Below are 21097 nucleotides of genomic sequence, written 5' to 3' on the forward strand. Positions count from 1 at the left end.
TGTGACTTTCACTGCCTTAAAGTGGGTTAATTCACTCTGCTTGGTTACACGGTATACTGGGTCGTCGCCTTCATTTCGGTGCATGAACTACTGCACATTTAGAGTCTCATAAGAAATAGATGGCATGATTAAACGCACAATATGAATATCCACAGGGACGGATGTCTACACCAGTTACTTGAACAAACACAGGGCAAACACAGTAATGACTATCACACTTCCCGTTCATAAATAATAATAACAACAGCAACAACAGAATTGACACAATTGTCCCACTACTCCCAGTTGTCATAGATGCTCAGTTTGTTGAGAAAAATACAGTCAAATGTCTTTGGTCTCTGTAATTTTAGAGGTTCAATATTAATTTGCAATATGCTCACACACTGAATAGAAATAAACAGTGATAAGCAACTATTGTGTGCATGCCGTCTATTCAAAACCTCATTCAGTCAAATTACACTAATGAACAAAAGTGGCACTGCTTGCAATTGCACGTCAATTGTTATTGCTATTGTAAATAATTCTATGTAATGACACGGACACTGTAAATTGATTAAAATATATATATATATATATATATATATATATATATATATATATATATATATATATATATATATATATATATATATATTTCTAGCCTTCCTACATCTCTAAACGGACCATATCTGTCTAAATAAATTGCTTTTACCTCTTCAAATAACTCAAGGCTGTAAGTGTTATCATCGTCCGCGAAGAACACTACTCCTTTATCTTTGGAGGTGCGGTGTCCTCTCAGCCAACCGAGCGCTGCGTTTCTCTGCTCGGTCGCGCGGGGCATCCCCGTCCGCTTGAACCTGCGCGGGGTGAACACGTTCAGATGTGTGTATCGCACTCCAGACCGGGCGAGAAACCGCGAAACCAGCTCCGTACGCGAGTTTGAGTCCTCCACCACGATCCAGTGAAACTGCTGAACCTGGCGGAACGTGTTGGCCAGGCGCGTGAGTTCTGCTTTCTGCACCGCTCTGCTGTAAGTGGGAGTGATGGCATAAATGACCGGGAGAGATGTGCCGTTACCCCCGGACCCGCTGCTGGTCCGAGTCGCCCTGGCGTCCTGCTGCTGCTGCTGCTGCTGGACATTTCCCATCCGAGAGAAATAGAAGCTCGCCGTGTTGCGAACAGACGATCTTTTCGTGTCAATGTCGATCACGATGATCACTATCAAGATCCATGGGAGAAGGATGAAAAAGCGACTGTAGAAGATGGATTTCATTGTGCTTGCAGAAACAGCGCTGATTAACCTGTAAAATTAATAGTCCACCTCAAAAAGAGCGATTAATTAGAAGACATTCAGAGACTGTCGCGAATTATCTGGGGAGTCATCACAGCTTATTACTTTCAAACGCATTTATCTGTATTAAACTTCATTTAAAACTGTTTTTTTTTTCTTTTTGCCTGGGTCCGCAGTCTTCGCTTCGCATTTAAACTTCCCATTGCTGTGAATCCGGCATCCCGTCCTGCGCGAGTGAAGAGTCGGCTCCCTGAGATGATGATGCTCCAGAGTCTTCTAACGATCAGCGCAGAAAGCAGTGGTAACCATAACAACAGGAGTCAATAAAAGATACAGGCCTATAAGGCGTAGTTGTTGTTTTTATTAATAACTGTGGACTGCTCCCGAATGATGTGACTGAGCTGATGATCCGACAGACGCTGATGTGGTCCGTGGAAATGAGGAAGACGCTGAGACTTCAAACTGAGATTTCACCCTCCCCACTTGCGCACTGGCAAGCAGACAGAGAGAGAGTGGGATGACTTGTAGATAAACAAAGAATCGAGGATGGTCTGACAAGTCTATAGTAATTACAGGCAACATTTATTACAATAAATGTGGAATTTATTAAGATAAACATCACATGTTTTTGTTTCAGAGTGACGTGTGCTAACTGTTCAGCTCATCAAATGCAAATATTTTTAATTGTAGCCTTAATAATAATAATAATAATAATTATTATTATTATTATTATTTCGGGAACACTTCACAATAAGATTCGTTAACATTAGTTAATGCATTAGGTATTATGAACAGACAATTAACCATATATATATATATATATATATATATATATATATATATATATATATATATACTATATATATATATATATATTACATCATTTATTCATTTTTGTTAACATTAGTTAATAAAAATACTATTGTTCATTGTTTATAGTGCATTAACAAGTGTTAACATATACCCCTACTACTGTATATGCTGAAATTAATTAACATTAAGATTAATAATTGCTTTATAAGTTTTGCTCATTAGTTCATGTTAACTGATGTCATTAAAGGGAAAACTGAAAATTCTCTCATCATTTACTCACCCTCATGCCATCCCAGATGTGTAGGACTTCCTTTCTTCAGCAGAACAGATATGAAGAAAAATATCTCAGCTCAGTAGGTCCTTGTGATGCATGTGGATGGTAACATGATTTCGATGCTCTAAAAAGCACAGACAATCAGCATTAATGTTATCCATACAACTCCAGTGGTTAAATGAATGTCTTATAAAGCTCAACGATCACTTTTGTTGCGAAAAAGATCAATATTTAAGTCATTTTTAACTATAAATCATCGTGTCCGGTAAGCAGCAGTATGCGCGTTCATGAGAGGGCTGAGGTCACGAGGTCTTTCCAGCGATGGAATGGCAACGTTCCATTCATTGCAGCAGACGCTCTCTACCTCTGTTGGCATTGCCTGGCATTGCCTACATGTGCACCACCACGTCTCCTGAGCTCTCTGTCTCTCTGAGGCTTGTTGGTCCAACTTCCTCCATCTCCCTGTGCTCCTGGTGAGAGTACTCAAATAAATATGGCTGGGCAAAAACTTGTATCTCCTCTTCTGACATCTTTGTTTAAATTTGCTTCAATTTGTTTATGACGTTCGGCCTGTACAGCGTTCCTCCTACTTAGCTGTAAACAGCGCTGCTCTTCCAGGTGTGTCATGTATGCATCACTTCTGGCGTGAACATGCCAACGCCAATATGTCACACGAAAGACCACGTGACCATAGCCCTCTAGCAACACGCATACCGCTGCCTAACTTTTTATAGTTAAAAAGTACTTAAATCTTTTTCGCACTAAAAGCGATCTTATCACTTTATAAGACATTCATTTTACACTGGAGTCGTATAGATGACGTTAATGCTGATCTTCTGTGATTTTTGGAGCATCAAAAATCATGTTACCATCCACATCCATTATAAGGACCTACTGAACTGAGATATTTTTCTATTTTCCTTCAAATGTGTTTTGCTGAAGAAAGGAAGTCATATATATCTGGGATGGCATGAGGGTGAGTAAATTATGAGAGAATTTTACTTTTTGGGTGAACTAACCCTTTAACTAATGTTATCAAATAGAATCTTATTGTAAAGAGTTACCATAATTTCTTTGTGGATTTCTTTCATCACAGTCATTAAATATTATTTTCTGTTTGTTTTTTTAAGGAAAATTAATACATTTTGGGTATATCTGAGATAATGCAATATGGATAATGGATATCATGGAAAGGTTTGAATCCTAAAACATGAACATCATGTAAACCAGGGGTTAGATTTCTGAACATATATACCTTAATATACATTAACTAAAGGATTAGGATTGTTAACTAAAGGCTCATTTCTATTTATTATGTGAAACACAAATGAATTTACAAATGAATTCACCACTCTTTAAGGTGGGAGATAAAGCAATTAACAGTCATCTTGACTCAAGTTGAAATCCATCCTCATTTTCCAATTGCAGTTGCAACTGAAGACTCAATCTGTGCATATTCGTTTGATGTAGCAGATCTCCTGATTGCATAAAAGGTATTGTTCAACCAGAAATGAAAATTCTGTCATTATTTACTCACCCTTTTGTTGTTCCAACCCCATATGCTTTTCTTTCTTCACCATTCACTCGAACTGAATCTTTTTACCATTCAATAAAAGTAAAAGGTGACTGAGGCCATAACATTCTGCCTAACATTTCCTTTTGTGTTACATGAAAGAAAGAAGTCTTAGTGGTTTGGAACAACATTAGGGTATTTAAATCATGACAGAATTTTAATTTTTGGGTGAACTATGCCTTTAACAAAATATCTTGATGTATGACTGAAAAGACCAACATGGCAATTTAGTTGTTTGAACAGTTGACATTGTAATCAGAATGGCTGAAACGTTGCCTGCAGGCTTGTGATGTTCATTTCAGTGCTGGCACGTCTATTTGACTGTCTTGTGTCTCCATTCTCAATGCGGTGACAGCTATGGATTGTGACATCCAGCCTTGTCCTCCCTTCCTCGACATGCCACCTCCTGTCAGCACAGACAATGTCAATCCCAGAAAATTGAGGCAACTGTCACAGACTGCTATCTTTTTATGGGGGCTTTTGTTGTAAAAGACTGAAATCTGACAGGTAACAGTGGCTATTGTGCATTTCTTTGCATCTGGAATGAAAGAGAAGAACTTTGAAGTTATGGCCTGTTTGATCGAGAAACAAGCTTCACAACTTTAATGGAATTGATCCAAAGTGAGTTGTTATATTACATAGAGCAAGTGTCTTTCGGATTTGATAAGATGTGATGGAATAATGAGGATTTATGCTTTTACAGAGACTCTGACACACTTCAAGCAAGAGAATGGTGGTAGTATAAAACATGCATTTATTTCAGTTTAATCTAGTAATCCCCCTATCTTCTTTCATGCTGATGATGCTAGGCAGGAGAGCATGGACTGGACTGTTTAATGGCTTTCATGGAGGGGGTGAAGGAAAAGGAAAGCTGTTTATTGATGGAGAAATATCCTTTCAATACTCATGCCTGCTGTTCGAGCCTACAGAACACAATAACAACCAATTAAAGCAGTGCCCCATGAAAATAGATCACAGCGCAACTAGATTAAACAATAATTTAGGTCTGAATTCAATAAGAGTGAGGCAAAGCAATTTAGATGCACACAATAAACAGGAAATATAGAATGCATTTGTCAACACCATTTGCATAGAAATGACTTTTCATCACTTTCCATTATTGAGTCAATTTGGCTTAAGCCAATACATTTTCTCAATGGAATCATTTGGTCTTCAGTTAACAGCATTAGGCCTGAGTTTTAGAAGCTATGGAAACAAACTGCTGTTGGACTTTTCTCAACTAAAAATCGAAGCATTCAAATAGTTTCCCTTGTTCCCAGTCTAATCTAATTTTCGAGAGAAATGCATCTAGTGTTTCGACCCAATAACAGTTTATGCAAAACAAATCTGTTGCCAATTCTGCCACCATTACAGCTGTACAACAAATTGGGGTTTGAGTTGTAAAGCAAAATTGCCTTACATAGTTCAATGTTTTTCAATGGCTTTGTTTCTAACAAGCATCAGTGTAAGATCAGCTCAATTAGCTTTGAAAAAGGCAAAGGGTTTTAGCTTAAATTGGTTAATTTCTGGAACAACGTCAGGTATGCCGGTCATGCAAAAAGAGCTCTGAATGACAGAAGTAACTTTGCAATCTCTTTCATTCAATGGACACTCAAGTTGCAAACTTGAGAAAACACTTCTCTGGAGCATCCATGCAGTACATGTGATCAAACACTTTTTTAAAATTGATAATTAGCATCTCTTTGCATTGTATATTCAAGCATCTTGTTGTAATGCAATCTCCAATATTCTTTACAAACGCCTGCACTTTAATCAACCATGTGAGCAAAGAGAAACCTTTGCTCCTTTAAAGGGATAGTTTCCCAAAAATGAACAACTTTATTTCCTCAGTGAAACACAAAAGGAGATGTTGCAGAATGTTAAGCCTTATTCACCATTCACTTTCCTTGCATCTTTTTCCATACAATAAATGTCAATGGTGACTGAGGCTAACAGGTTTGGAACAACATGAGAGTGAGTAAATGATGGCAGAATTTTCATTTTTGGGTGAACTATCCCTTTAAGTACTAAATTAACACACTTGAGTCCTAACACAGCAACAGGGTGAATATGTGCTGTAATAACCTTGAATCTGACACAATATCTGCTGTGGGGTTGATTTACATAACAAAAGAAGTCTCTGAGAGCTCAATCATAAGTAAACAGAGCCAAAGCAGTAACGTGGCATTTCACAAGCCACATATCACGTCTACATTAATACATGATGATGCTCCTCAATCCAAGCCTACATCAAAGGTACGAACCCCTGGATAAACATGTATTAGCACCTATGATACAGTACCAAACGACTCTCTCACACTGTGGCTGACTTAAGCAATTACCTGCCGGATCTTCTGAGATACTAAGCTCGGTTGGGTTTGGTAGCATGCACAGCAGATTAATTGTCTCCTGGCACTAACAGAGCAGCTCAGTGATGTAATGATACACAGCCAGTGAGACCTCAGGCCTTCCAGCTTTGTCTTAAAACATTGCGCTTTGTGTTCAGTCTGTGGGAAACAGATGCAGTAAAAGGTCATTTAGGTCCTTAATTATTCAGTTGGGAAATTATATCAATTGGCTGAGAAGGAGATATTGAATGAGAATGTCTCACCCCAAATGCAGAATGCTATCTTCTGAATGCTGAATTGGGTTGCACTGATTCTGGCCTTGATCTTCACACTGGTGTACTGTATCTTAAACAGTTTAGCTTCTTTCCCTTTCTCACCTTTCAGAAAAAAACTACAACATGATGGATTGTTGTAAATGAAAGGGCAGTTAAAGTAACCAGTAGTTTGCTGTTTTTAAGCCACATGACATTTGATTTTGTTTCTACGACTTTTCCTTGGGGTACATTTACAGGGGAGACACCTGCTAAAGTGCTCCACAAATTGCTCTATTAAACACGTTTTGTTATCTTTTACAATATGATTTATTTTTTTATTTTTTTCATAATTAATTAATGGTGTTGTTTACTGGTCAACTTAATTTAGCATAGTTTCACAGAAAATGTTAAAATATGAACGTTGCTATATGGCAACACATTTTAATAGATATTTTTACAGATAGTGGCATCAATTATATTATCGCATTTATTCATAAGTATTTACCATAATATAATTGCATTTATGCATAAATAACAAAATTTGGATTTATATATCTCTTTTCAAAAATGTGACAAAATTGATAATGGCTATGTTTTATGGAAAGGCCAAGAAGAGTGCTCATGTAGCTCTTCCGACTGACAACAGTGACAGTCAAAATAATTGACAAAATTAAAGAATGCATGATATTGATTCATTCACTTTTAGTCTGTAGGAGTTTCAAGTATATTAATGCATCAGTTAATTAAAGACATATTAATTTAATTAAAGAAAAATTTATAATTTCTAAGAAAAACAAGTTTTTGGACCATTTTCCATTGTGGTACTGAGTTGCCATATGGCAACATTTCCCAAATTGTTCTTTTGTATTCAGAGCTATTTTATGTGAGAAAATCAAGTGCACTCTTTTAGCACTGATACAGCATGTAACCATTTAATTTTGATAGAGGCACAGCTGGTACTGTATGACCTGATTATTTTCTCATAGGAAAGAAAAAGTGTACAAGTTATGAACTAAAGAAAGTGCTTTTGCATTCTGTCTGAAAGGTATTTTAACCTCTGGTCTTAGTTATGGGAATCATGAAATATTCAGAATAGAGAATGGCATTTTGATCGAATGCCCTTGTGAAACCAAGAAATCACCAATGTTCACAACTGCATTTGGCACGGAAAACTTGGCAAGGCCTTCTAACATCCCAATTAATTGGTCTCATCCTGCAACAATCTAATTTATTACTATGACATGAAGCCGTTAATGATAAAGAGCAGTGACAGGGTGATCAATTAGACTCGTCTTTCCCTGGCCGGTTCTGTGCTGTTTGGAGACTCTCTTGTGTCTGTCTGTTCAGGCCCACAGGAGCTAGACCCTGTGGATGAAGTGTACTCCCTAGTTAAAAACAGCATAGTGTCGTTTTCATTTCAGTGCTGGTGGGACATGCCCTCCCTGCTACACAGCCAAGCACAGCTTCTCTGACTCCTTTCTCCCCTGCTGATTAGTTTTTTTGTTTTTTTTTTATCTCAGCTGGGATTTAGACACACAGTGAAAGATGTGATTGCTCAGAGGTTACTCTTTCAAAGCGCAGTTGACTAAATGGAGTTCCCAGTTATGTTTCATTGAAATATTAACTTTGTCTCCATTGTAGTGAAAGCCACAGCCTAGTGGTTATTGCATATGCACCAACACATTTTGAGCTCATGTGGGTGATGCAAATTAAAATGTGGCTCGTGGCAAAGTTCCTTAGAATAAATTAACATAGAAGCAAATGAGACAATTGCTGACATACAGTAGGATACAGCTATTAAATAAATGTGGTTACGATAACTCAGATAATTTGGTCTTGAGGGAAGTTGATGAAATGTTTGAGTTCATATTGAAATCACTGACTTTTAATTACAAATTTGGTATCTTGGTAAATCTCATCAAATTCTTTTTACATTGTTGAGATTTCTTCTGAAACTCAAAAGGAGATGCATGTGAGACACATGTGAGATTTATTGGGTCAATTTCTCTCCTTAATTTCTTCCCTCCTTAAAAAAAAAAAAAAAAAAAAAAAAATCGAGGTTACAGTGAGGCACTTGCAATGGAAGTAAAAGTGAATGGGGCCAATTTTTGGAGGGTTCAAAGGCAGACATGTGAAGCTTATAATTTTATAAAAGCACTTAAAATTCTTCTGTTAAAACTTGTGTATTTTTTGAGCTGTAAATTTGTTCAAATCATTAATTTTAGGGTCATTTTAGGGTTTATGACTTAACATAGTCGTGGCAACTTGTAAAATTAGATTTAAGTTCACATAGAATAGTTTAGAAAGTGATTTTATCACACAAAAATCATGTTAATCATGATATTTTTTAAATCTTGTGGTTATACTTTTGAGTATATAACATTTACAGATGGTCTCCTATAACTTCCATTGAAAGTGCCTCACTATAACTCAGGTTTTTGCTTGTTCTTTTCTTTAAAAAAAAAAAAAAAAAAAAAAAAAAAAAGGCAAAATAAATTTTTGTGGTAATCAACATTATGCCACAGATGCTGTTGATTGAGCTTAACTTGTATTGAACCCAGAATTTTTCTAAAAGCATTAAAGTAAGTTCCTATGTATTGCCAGTGTATTGAATTCAGCCAACAGGACATTCATTCAGTTATTTCCTTTTGTGCTCCACAGAAGAAAGTCATATGGGTTTAGAACAACATGAAGGTAAGCAAATGAAGACAGAATATACATTTTTGGGTAAGGTCTCCATTTGCTCTCAGTATAATCTCATTGCTGCTAGGAGAAACAACTGCACAGCTGAGATTTTTATTTCCTCGAGAAATAGCAGTCTAGAGTATGGGTTGCACAGGGTGCAATTTACTGACCATACCTTTCTACTTTAGTCGAGGTAATCGGTGCTTTAAAATCACTGTCTCACTGTTAGACATTCAAAACATATTCAGAGCATTTTAATATGTTGTACAGGTGCATCTCAATAAATTAGAATGTCGTGGAAAAGTTCATTTATTTTAGTAATTCAACTCAAATTGTGAAACTCGTGTACTAAATAAATTCAATGCACACAGACTGAAGTAGTTTAAGTCTTTGGTTCTTTTAATTGTGATGATTTTGGCTCACATTTAACAAAAACTCCCCAAAAATTCACTATCTCAAAAAATTAGAATATGGTGACATGCCAATCAGCTAATCAACTCAAAACACCTGCAAAGGTTTCCTGAGCCTTCAAAATGGTCTCTCAGTGTGGTTCACTAGGCTACACAATCATGGGGAAGACTGCTGATCTGACAGTTGTCCAGAAGACAATCATTGACACCCTTCACAAGGAGGGTAAGCCACAAACATTCATTGCCAAAGAAGCTGGCTGTTCACAGAGTGCTGTATCCAAGCATGTTAACAGAAAGTTGAGTGGAAGGAAAAAGTGTGGAAGAAAAAGATGCACAACCAACCGAGAGAACCGCAGCCTTATGAGGACTGTCAAGCAAAATCGATTCAAGAATTTGGGTGAACTTCACAAGGAATGGACTGAGGCTGGGGTCAAGGCATGAAGAGCCACCACACACAGACATGTCAAGGAATTTGGCTACAGTTGTCGTATTCCTCTTGTTAAGCCACTCCTGAACCACAGACAACGTCAGAGGCGTCTTACCTGGGCTAAGGAGAAGAAGAACTGGACTGTTGCCCAGTGTTCCAAAGTCCTCTTTTCAGATGAGAGCAAGTTTTGTATTTCATTTGGAAACCAAGGTCCTAGAGTCTGGAGGAAGGGTGGAGAAGCTCATAGCCCAAGTTGCTTGAAGTCCAGTGTTAAGTTTCCACAGTCTGTGATGATTTGGGGTGCAATGTCATCTGCTGGTGTTGGTCCACTGTGTTTTTTGAAAACCAAAGTCACTGCACCCGTTTACCAAGAAATTTTGGAGCACTTCATGCTTCCTTCTGCTGACCAGCTTTTTAAAGATGCTGATTTCATTTTCCAGCAGGATTTGGCACCTGCCCACACTGCCAAAAGCACCAAAAGTTGGTTAAATGACCATGGTGTTGGTGTGCTTGACTGGCCAGCAAACTCACCAGACCTGAACCCCATAGAGAATCTATGGGGTATTGTCAAGAGGAAAATGAGAAACAAGAGACCAAAAAATGCACTGATGAGCTGAAGGCCACTGTCAAAGAAACCTGGGCTTCCATACCACCTCAGCAGTGCCACAAACTGATCACCTCCATGCCACGCCGAATTGAGGCAGTAATTAAAGCAAAAGGAGCCCCTACTAAGTATTGAGTACATATACAGTAAATGAACATACTTTCCAGAAGGCCAACTATTCACTAAAAATGTTTTTTTTATTGGTCTTATGATGTATTCTAATTTTTTGAGATAGTGAATTGGTGGGTTTTTGTTAAATGTGAGCCAAAATCATCACAATTAAAAGAACCAAAGACTTAAACTACTTCAGTCTGTGTGCACTGAATTTATTTAATACACGAGTTTCACAATCTGAGTTGAATTACTGAAATAAATGAACTTTTCCACGACATTCTAATTTATTGAGATGCACCTGTATGTTCCCCAGCTGTAAGGACTACTTTCTAATATTCAGATTTGGTTTGAATGGAATGGCACCACATTTCAAAGCCATAATTAACTCCCTCCTCTTAGTGACAGAAAGAACTGTCAACATTTAATGATCTCAAAAAAGCAAATGTGAGCAACCACTGAAATTGGTTCTTGCTTTGGACTAATCTGTTTGTTCTGTTCTTTAGTATTCTATTTTTACATGCCAGAGCAGTGCTCTGTTGGAGAGGTCTTCAGTGAGGGGAGATATTAGTGTGGAATAAAAGAGCACAGGCCCTTAGGAGGATTTAGTGCACGCCAAGGGGCGTCAGTTTGAATGCACAGACAGGAGGCAGGAAGACTTTTCAAAGTCTTCACTTAACTTTCTTAATTAAACAGTGCAGAAATGCTTTAGACCACAATAATATTGTGCACAGTGATTTGTATGGCCATAGGAATGTGTTCAGGGAATACAAAATGTTTGGAGAGAGAGATTGTGTGGGTGTGGCTGCAAATACAAACAGAAGGATAACTGTAATGCAGTGGTGTAGTTGGGGCCATGTGCACGTATAAGCTGTATGCTTGTTTTTTGCCCAGGGCTGTTTGCGTATAACGACTTCTAAGGATCAATATTTGCATATACCCTCGGTATACACACTTGGTTTGCTTCAGAAGTCCATAATCTACTGTTGTTAGTTTCCCTTATCTGTATTGGATGCTGTTTTGTGAAACTGGAGATTCTTTGTTGTAATTGGTGCATTATCACTTGAATTCTGCCATTCCCCGCCCCTGACAACCATAGTCACCGCCATCATGGACTGAGGGAATTTATGACAGTGAGTGGAGAGAGAGTCACCCTCACGCTGAAGCAGTATCAGGTAAAATTAATTAATAAAATATGCCAAACATCCTGTAAAATAAGGAATCGTCCTGTAATTAAGGGGAAAAATTCTGTTCTGTATGAAATCCATACGCGATGTTGTTTGTCCCGTATTTTAGCGTCACACAGCCAAACTGCTGAGAATGTTTCACAAATCAAGAGAAATTGACCTGAAACACACACACCTTTCACGTGAGTTGTGTGAGATATCGGATGTTGCTTTACACGGACGCTACACTTGACAGAAAGGTCAGGGGGAAAGATCCGTGACAATCAGTGAAGCCAGAACATTTTGTCAAAATCATATAGCATTCGAGTGCATGTTAATTGTTTTCCACCATTGGGATTTTAAAACACCAGCAAACGCACCTATTCATGACATGCCATTAAATTTTATTGCATATGTCAGAGCTCGTTCTGGTAGAGAGAGGTAAGAAAAACTGGATTACTGCATTAATTCAAAATAAAAGTATAGTAGAACAGGTGTAGTTAAAACATTTAACATGATTTTCTTACATTTCCCTTAAGATAAACACGATTTACTGCCAAAACAACGACACTAAACCAAGGAGAAATACACTATTTTCATGTTACGTCTTTTCTCTCCCTTTCACTCTTCTTCCTGGTCGTTGTATCAAAGCATTTTTTATTTTAAGTTTAGTAGGGGACGATCACACGGAACGCGTTTTTGCATCCGTCTGAGCTGTTTTTCAATGTAAAGCAGTGTCTCGCACAGAAACACCTGTAAATATGGGTCATTCCTACAACTCTTTGACATTTAAGGCCCTATTACAAGTGTGTGTGGTATTTATATTGTTTAATTTCACCCGATTACAATTTTGATAGGCTTGTTAAAAAGAATAAAGACTTTTTATAATGTTACACAATTCTGTGGGCTCAAAAGTTACATTTTAAATAACTGAAATCATTTTCTATTGCACTGTATCACTTCCTCATGTCCCAAAAACTGCACGTCAAACATCTTTGATAAAAATACATTTTAAATCATTTGATTTCTGTTTTATCCCCTGCATACAGTTAAGAGTTTAGTGTTACATTCTCTCACTAACATGTATTCCTTTGTGGTAAATGTATAATTTTAACACTGACAGTAGAGGTTTTTTGTGTGTCCTTTGATTTATTGCCCACCCTGTTATGTCATGATACCATGACCTTTCATTGAAAATATATGTTAGGAAATGATATCACACACGCGAGGTGGACGTCAGCCATTCTGCATAGTTATTTGAAGTTTATAATTCCACTGTTTTATTTATGTTTTCCTTTATTTTGTGGTGTTAGTCATATGTGGTCAAGCATAACATGCCCACCCTATTATGGGAATATATATGGGAAATTCATATAATTTTACAATTTCAATATAAAGTATTTATAAAAGGGGCCTGGGTAGCTCAGCAAATATTGACGCTGACTACCACCCCTGGAGTCGCGAGTTTGAATCAAGGGCGTGCTGAGTGACTCCAGCCAGGTCTCATAAGCAACCAAATTGGCCCGGTTGCTAGGTAGGGTAGAGTCACATGGGGTAACCTCCTCCTGGTTGCTATGATGTGTGGTTCTCACTCCTGGTGGGGCACATGGTGAGTTGTGCATGGATGCCGCGGAGAATAGCGTGGTCCTCCACACGCGCTACGTCTCCACGGTAACGCGCTCAACAAGCCACGTGATAAGGTCTCAGATGCGGAGGCAACTGAGATTCGTACTCTGCCACCCAGATTGAGGCGAGTCACTACACCACCACAAGGACTTAGAGCACATTGGGAATTGGGCATTCCAAATTGGGGAGAAAAAAAAAAGCAGTATTTATGTTAATAGAACTAAATTAATAAATATTAGTTTACAAATATGTTTCCTAGAAATCAATGACAGACCATGTAGTGGCTCATTTATCCACTGAATGTCCACCCTGATGCCGCCCATTTAACTGGATGGACATCTGAATTTTTTTTAGCTTGACCAGTATGACTAATACAATCTTTAATATGTCCCTGTAATGATGAAACATGAAGAAACTTATAAAAGTATGTTTTATTTTTCAAAAGTTTAAAAGCCGGAATGTAGGAATGATCCATTTACAATATGTACAGTGTTGCAGTTCCACAGCTCTTAAGTAACAGTAAAGAACAGTCTATAGTATCAGACAACACCCCACCGATTGGGCCGCTGCCCAGGGGCCTCTAAACCCAAAGGGCACTGAACTCTAAATCAATTATTTATATATTTTGAGATACCTATTATAAATCCACGTAAATGTCAGCCTTATGTGAAATACCATTTGTTCAGCAGAATGAGTGATTGTCCGTTTATGAAGTGCTGAAACTTTGCCATGTGAAAAACAATCTGGAATCATGTGTAACAGTCACATTAAGTCCTCTTTGCAACCTGAACTTCATTAGAATGTCGATTTGTGACACCAGCGCTGAAAAAGCTTGATGCAGCGCAACAAGTGGTGAAACAGAACACAGGTGTCTCGAGATGCGTTTATAAATATTTATAACAGTGTCTAAAAAATGCGACGGTCCAGCACAACGAATTGTAAAACAGAACACAAGTGTCCTGTGATGCGTTTATAAATATTAAAGTTCTTTTTAACTTTACAGTGAGTTGTGGCACAATGATCAAAAACGTCCGTCCAGTGCGTATTTACATGGCCTCGACACACGTGTGAACAGCTCGTAACTCGCCCTATAGCTTACTTTAAAAACTGACCCAAACCTGGCCCAAAACCTGTAGGTTTGTCGGGTACCTCTAAACACGTGCGGAATAACCGAATAGTGATTTTGGTATTTGAATGCCATGAACATCCCTATTAATAATGCATGATTTTGGATCAGTTCATAATTAAAAAGTGGCCATGTAAGACATTGCTCCAAACTGACGTGGTCTTCTGCTGTTGTAGCCCATTCGCCTCAAGGTTTGACATGTTGTGCATTCTGAGATGCTATTCTGCTCACTACAATTGTACAGGGTGGTTATCTGAGTTACCGTAGCCTTTCTGTCAGCTCGAACCAGTCTGGGCATTCTCCGTTGACCTCTCTCATCAACAAGGCGTTTCCATCCACAGAACTGCTGCTCACTGGATGTTTTTCGTTTTTGGCACCATTCTGAGTAAACTCTAGAGACTGTTGTGCATGAAAAAGCCAGGAGATCAGCAGTTACAGAAATACTCAAACCAGCCCGTCTGGCTCAAACAATCATGCCACGGTCCAAATCACCAAGATCACATTTATCCCCATTCTGATGGTTGATGTGAACATTAACGGAAGCTCCTGACCCATATCTGCATGATTTTATGCATTGCACTGCTGCCACACGATTGGCTGATAAGATAATCAAATGAATAATTAGGTGTACAGGTATTCCTAATAAAGTAGTCGGTGAGTGTGTATATGTATGTGTATATATACACACACGCACACACACAGAGTATATATTTACTGTACTGTATATATACATATACTGTGTATATCTTAATAAAGTGGTCGGTGAGTGTAAATATATATATATATATATATACACACACATATATACTTTATATATACAGTATATATAAAAATATACTGTATGTATAGGTACATACTGAGTACACATACACTACCGTTCAAAAGTTTAGGGTAACTTATTTTATTTATTTATTTATTTATTTATTTTTTTTCATATTTTAGAATAATAGTAAAGTCATCACAACTATGGAATTATAGAAATGGAAATATGGGAATTATGTTGTGACTAAAAAAATAAAAAATAAATCAAAACTGTTATATTTTAGCATCTTCAAAGTGGCCACACTTTGCCTAGATTTTGCAGAAATGTACTCTTGGCATTTTCTCAACCAACTTCTTGAGGTATCACCCTGGGATGCTTTTTAAACAGTATTGAAGCAGTTTCCATCTATATGCTGGGCACATAGTGGCTGCTTTTCTTAATTATTCGGTCCAAGTCATCCATTTCAAAAACTTTATTTTTTTTTAATAAAATGTTAGTTTTGTAATAAAATATATTAATATGTTGGCACAATTATATTTTTGTCTACAAAACTAATTTCAAACATTTAAGCATACACCTTCAGATCAAAAGGTTTTTAAGATCATGAGAAACATTTCAGGCAAGTGACTCCAAACTTTTGAATGATAGTGAGTGTGTGTGTATATATATATATATATATATATATATGATGAATGTATATACAAATATTGGTCTGAACTGTGTATGTATCAATCGAAATGTGAAGTGATCGAATTTTTTTGATTAAATGAACTTAAATAGTAACAGTAATACATTGTTAGAAACCTGAACTCTGCCAAATGAACACCATCTGCCTTTGTACCAATTAAAGAATCCAAGCTGAGATAATTAAGGCAAAGCTATTGCTACTGTCCACTACTGTGCATTCTCCATCTCCCTGCAGCCTTCTTCATTTATAACTCTTGTAATCACCTGCAGTCCACACACACAGAGAGATACTGCATGCACACATGGACACTATGCCCCAAACCAAATCTATCCTCCTTCATTGTGGACTTTATAATTGGTCCAATCTCCCAGAGTAGGCCTGTTAAATATGCTCCTCGCTGAATTATGGATAGCAAGCAAAATGGCCAATAAAATATGAATGGCCAGTTTCTGTAGCTTGCACTTCTCTGTGTGCAGATGCTGGTAGAAAAGCCTGTGTACTCCTAATAAAACACCCCTGCCATCGCAGTCCAGGAAATGTCCCAGAGCTCTTAGGAAAAAAAACTGCGGGCCATCCATAACAATAGATGGCATTATGGTGAAGCCTCACATCAACATGAGTGCCTTGGCCAATATTTTACATGCAATCAACAGCAACTGTCTGTCACCTGCCCAAATCCTCATTCCCACTCATGGGCCGATTTTAAAAGACCATATATAAGTAATGTCACAGCTGTGAAAAATTATTTGCTACTTTCCTAGTTGGTTGCAAGTGAAATAAGAGGGAGGGACATCATTCTAGAGAGCATTTGATTGGACTAAAATCTGTGTGGTGCAAGATGAGTCATCAATATTTTTGTCCATGTAACCGTATCAGTAAGACTATAAAATGTAATTGTGTATATATATGTGCTAAAGATTAATTTTGTCAACCTTTGGGAGCACATTAGCATATACATGGCTTCAAAGCTAACACATATGGACTAAAGGACACAAAACTCATGGGGTTTTCTTTAAACCTGTGTACCAGTGTTTTGTTTTATATGTTTATTTAATTCACCACATCCTCCATAGTGTGTCCTGCTGCATGTGAGCAGCATGCTGAAGAGAACATGATAAAGAAGCAGAATGCTGGGCAGAAAAATGCTGATATTAAGCTGACGGATATGTCAGAGAGGTCTGCTGCATGCCTGCTTCTGTGTCAGATGGGAGTGTGTCCCTGGAGCTCTGTGGATGCACATACACACAGCTCTGATAAGAACTTAATTAAACAGCCATGGTCAAGCTGCAGTCATAGCACTCTATAACACATACAGCTAGACAAACACATACACTGTGTGACACAAGTCAAGGTGTGTGTGTTTCCCTAAAAGGAAGAAATATGGTAAAAATGATAAGAGCCCTATGCCGTTAGACACAGAATTGAAAATCCCAGAATGTTTATGGTAGATGGTTGGTGCCTATCATGACCTTTGAATGCTGTTGTCCCTTTTGACCTTCCCACAACCATTGCCAGTGGGATGCTAGCTTTTGGATGTGATAACTAATCCTTGTAGATACATCAAGGCCATTAAGTTAGATTGTAAAAGCAACCTTGAAATGCAGAGACACGCTTGACTACAAGTTAATGACCCATATCTTTAATTAATTACAGACTATTATAAAACTGGTCGACTTGCACAATTCTAGCACTCTCCACTTTATAACCTGTAGATTTTACTTTGTTTTGAAGACACCTTAAAGGAATAGTTCATCCAAAAATGAAAATTATGTTATCATTTCCTCATCCCCATGTTGTTCCAAACCTGTATGTGTCATGAAATGAATCAGGAATAAGGACCCAATTGCAGGAATGAGGGATGATAGATTTTATCAAATAAAACAATACAAATAGGGAAAACAAACTCACAAGGGAGAAAAACTGAAAAGCAAAACCATAACAAACTTCTAAACTGAAAGACAAAATGACAAACCGGACTGGAGGCTGAGCAAACAAAACACCGGCTTAATAAGAACAAAATGATCCGACAAACACAAGATGAAAGGGAGCACAGTATATACAGACTGAGCACATGAGGATCAGGTGAAGACGAGGACTAGACTAGAGAGTGAGGCCAGAGGGAATGAGGCGGCGGGGTCGGGACAGCACATGGTAAACTACAACACTGACTAAGACACGTGCAAATGCAGAACACAAACACACACACAGAAAATAAACAGACAAAGAAGATAGGGCAGACTGAGTGGGACCGTGACAGGGAAAAGGACAGGCTCGTTGACAGCTTCAGGAAACTGGACAGACTCATTGACCAAGGGGAACTGTGCAGGCAGTGCGGCGACCGTCGTGGTCAGGAGCGCTGGCAGCGACTGGGAAACAGCCTCCGTGGCTGAGGATGCTGAAAGCGGCAGGGGAACGGAATCCATGGCCATGAGCGCTGGCAGCATCTGGGAAATGGCCTCCATGGCCATGAGCGCTTGTAGTGACTGGGAAATGGCCTCCGTAGCTGGGAGCGCTGGCAGCGACTGGAGCTCGGGAGCCTTACTTGGCTTTCTTCTCCTCCTCTGGATGGTCGGAAGCATTACAGCGGGAATGGCCACCGCCTCCTGGTGGTTGGCAGCGGACTCGGGTGTGGAGCTCCGGCTCTTCCTCCTCGGCCTATGAGTGATGGGAAGAGGGGCTGCAGCACCCACCGTCGGTGAGGGGGCATCACTGTCCTCGGGTTGGGATGAAGAGAGAGAGCCTTCCGAGACACAGGCTGAGATAAAATAATCCCACTTTAAAGCCAATTTTATGGTCTTGGTAAGACTCCCCTCTTCACCCCCAACAGGAATACAAGACTTGATGGGCTCAACGAGGCCTGCCACAAAGAGATCAATGAGGCATTCCTGGTTGAAGCCCAAACCTGAGGCCAACACTAGAAATTCCAGCAAATACTCCTTCTCCGGCTGGTTCCCCTGGCGGAGACCAAAGAGCTATTTGGTTTTAGCAGCTCTTTGATGAACCGGAACCAAAAAAAAAATGAATTCCTGCAGGGGCCATTTGTGGTCGGACTGTTCTGGGTCAAAATGAATCGGTAATAAGAACCCAACTGCAGGAATGAGGGAAAATAAAGATTTTATTAAATAAAACAAACAGGGAACACTAACTCTTACAAGGGAGAAAAACTGAAAAGAAAAACAATAACAAACTTCTAAACTGAAAGACAAAATGACAAACCGGACTGGAGGCTGAGCAAACAAAACACCTACTTAACAACATGAGAGCAAAATGATCTGACAAACAAAAGAGGAAAGGGAGCACAATATATACAGACTGAGCACATGAGGAACAGGTGAAGACAATCAACATAATGAGGACTAGACTAGAGAGCGAGGCCAGAGGGAATGAGGAGGCAGGGTCGGGACAGTACATTGCAAACCACAACACTAACACAGGGGCCGTTTACACGACAACGTTTTCAACAAAAAACTGAAAACTTTTTGGCTGTTCGTTTACACGACAATGGCGTTTTGGGGCCTGAAAATGCAAACTTTTGAAAACGGGTTTCAAAGTGCAAGATTTTGAAAACTATGCCGTTCATCTCAGTGCAAACATACAAAAACATGAATTTGTGAAAACGATGACGTCATATGCACGCGTATTACGTGTTCAGTCTATGGGCATGCGCGCGAGTACTTCAAAACAACGCGCAAGACTTTCAAACTACAATGGTGGACTACAGGACTGTGTTTGTGCTGCTCAAGATTTTGAGTTTATTGACGCTTCTCCAGCAAAGTGTAGATTTACTGCATCACTACTATGATCAGTGATCGCCATCTTCATTGTTTGTATTCACCGCTCTGTGGAAGAATGCTTATGTGCGCATGCGCGTAGTGTTTCTTTACAAAGTGACATCGCCAACTACTGGCCTGGCATGCATAATACATCGTTTTTAGTCGTTTTCACGGATCCGTGTGAACGCGAAACTTTTCACAAACGTACAGGAAAATGTTTTCCGTTTTTAGTACATCGTTGTCGTGTAAACGTATCATAAGATACGTGCAAATGCACAACACAAACACATACAGAAAATAAACAAAGAACATAGGGCAGACTGAGTGGGACCGGGACAGTAGGTCTTCCTTTTTTTCATGCAACACAAACGACTGAGGTTTCACAATGTTCACAATATTTCATTAAGGTTTTTAAATCCATGATGACCTCAAAATATCAGTGTGCGAGTGTATATGTAACTTTTGTCCCCAAAAGTGACCTAAATATGAACAAATCCTCCCTTTTCTTGGGGATGTCCTCAAATGAAAAATGTAATTCACAAATAAAGCAAAAATTTCTGTAGTAATTATAATTTACTGAATATAAAAACAATAGAAGTTAACGATTTGCCCTCATTCAGATAGTTAATGTGGGTGTGGGTCAGGTTTTACCTTCATTGTGGTGACCAAATGTCGCTACGGGGAAATTAAAATCTGAAATCACCTGCATTGTGGGGACCATCATTGCTCCTCAATAGGAAAACAGCTTAATAAACATGCAACGAAAATGAAAAAGTAAAAATGGTTTATGTGGAGGGTTAGGGTATAGAAAAAACAAACGAAGTCTGTTGAAAGCCCCCACCATGATAGAAAAACAAACGTATGCATGTTTTAGAGAGTATACAAAAATTGAAAAAGTTCTGTACTTATCCAGGTTTTTGGTGTATTACTTGCACCTTTGTGCAGAGCCATTTCTAGCTATAAGTGGTTTAAGTGGCCACTTAGTGCCTCCGAGCCACCAGGGGGCCCTGCAAAGCAAGGCAGTTTTTTATTTTATTTATATATTTTGTATATAGTTATTCATTGTTTTTTATTGTTAATTTGTAGTTATTTATTGCTAATTTATTGTTATTTGTGTAATTAATATGCTCCAAGTAGGATTTCACTTAGAGCCCCAATATGCTCAGAAACGGCCCTGCCTCTGTGT

At 38.5% G+C, this 21097-nt stretch overlaps 1 protein-coding gene across 1 annotated transcript in view; it reads right to left on the reverse strand.

Moving 5' to 3' along the window:
- LOC127411780 (galactosylgalactosylxylosylprotein 3-beta-glucuronosyltransferase 2-like) overlaps positions 1 to 1977 on the reverse strand; it is a 38347-nt gene extending 36370 nt beyond the window's left edge. Inside the window, exon 1 of the mRNA XM_051647538.1 lies at positions 692 to 1977. Coding sequence (XP_051503498.1) covers positions 692 to 1252 — 561 coding nt within the window. The 5' untranslated portion in view covers positions 1253 to 1977. The remainder of the gene's footprint in view (positions 1 to 691) is intronic.
- Positions 1978 to 21097: the final 19120 nt, after the last annotated feature.

Source organism: Myxocyprinus asiaticus, chromosome 21 (genome assembly GCF_019703515.2).
Source record: "Myxocyprinus asiaticus isolate MX2 ecotype Aquarium Trade chromosome 21, UBuf_Myxa_2, whole genome shotgun sequence".
NCBI lineage: Eukaryota > Metazoa > Chordata > Actinopteri > Cypriniformes > Catostomidae > Myxocyprinus > Myxocyprinus asiaticus.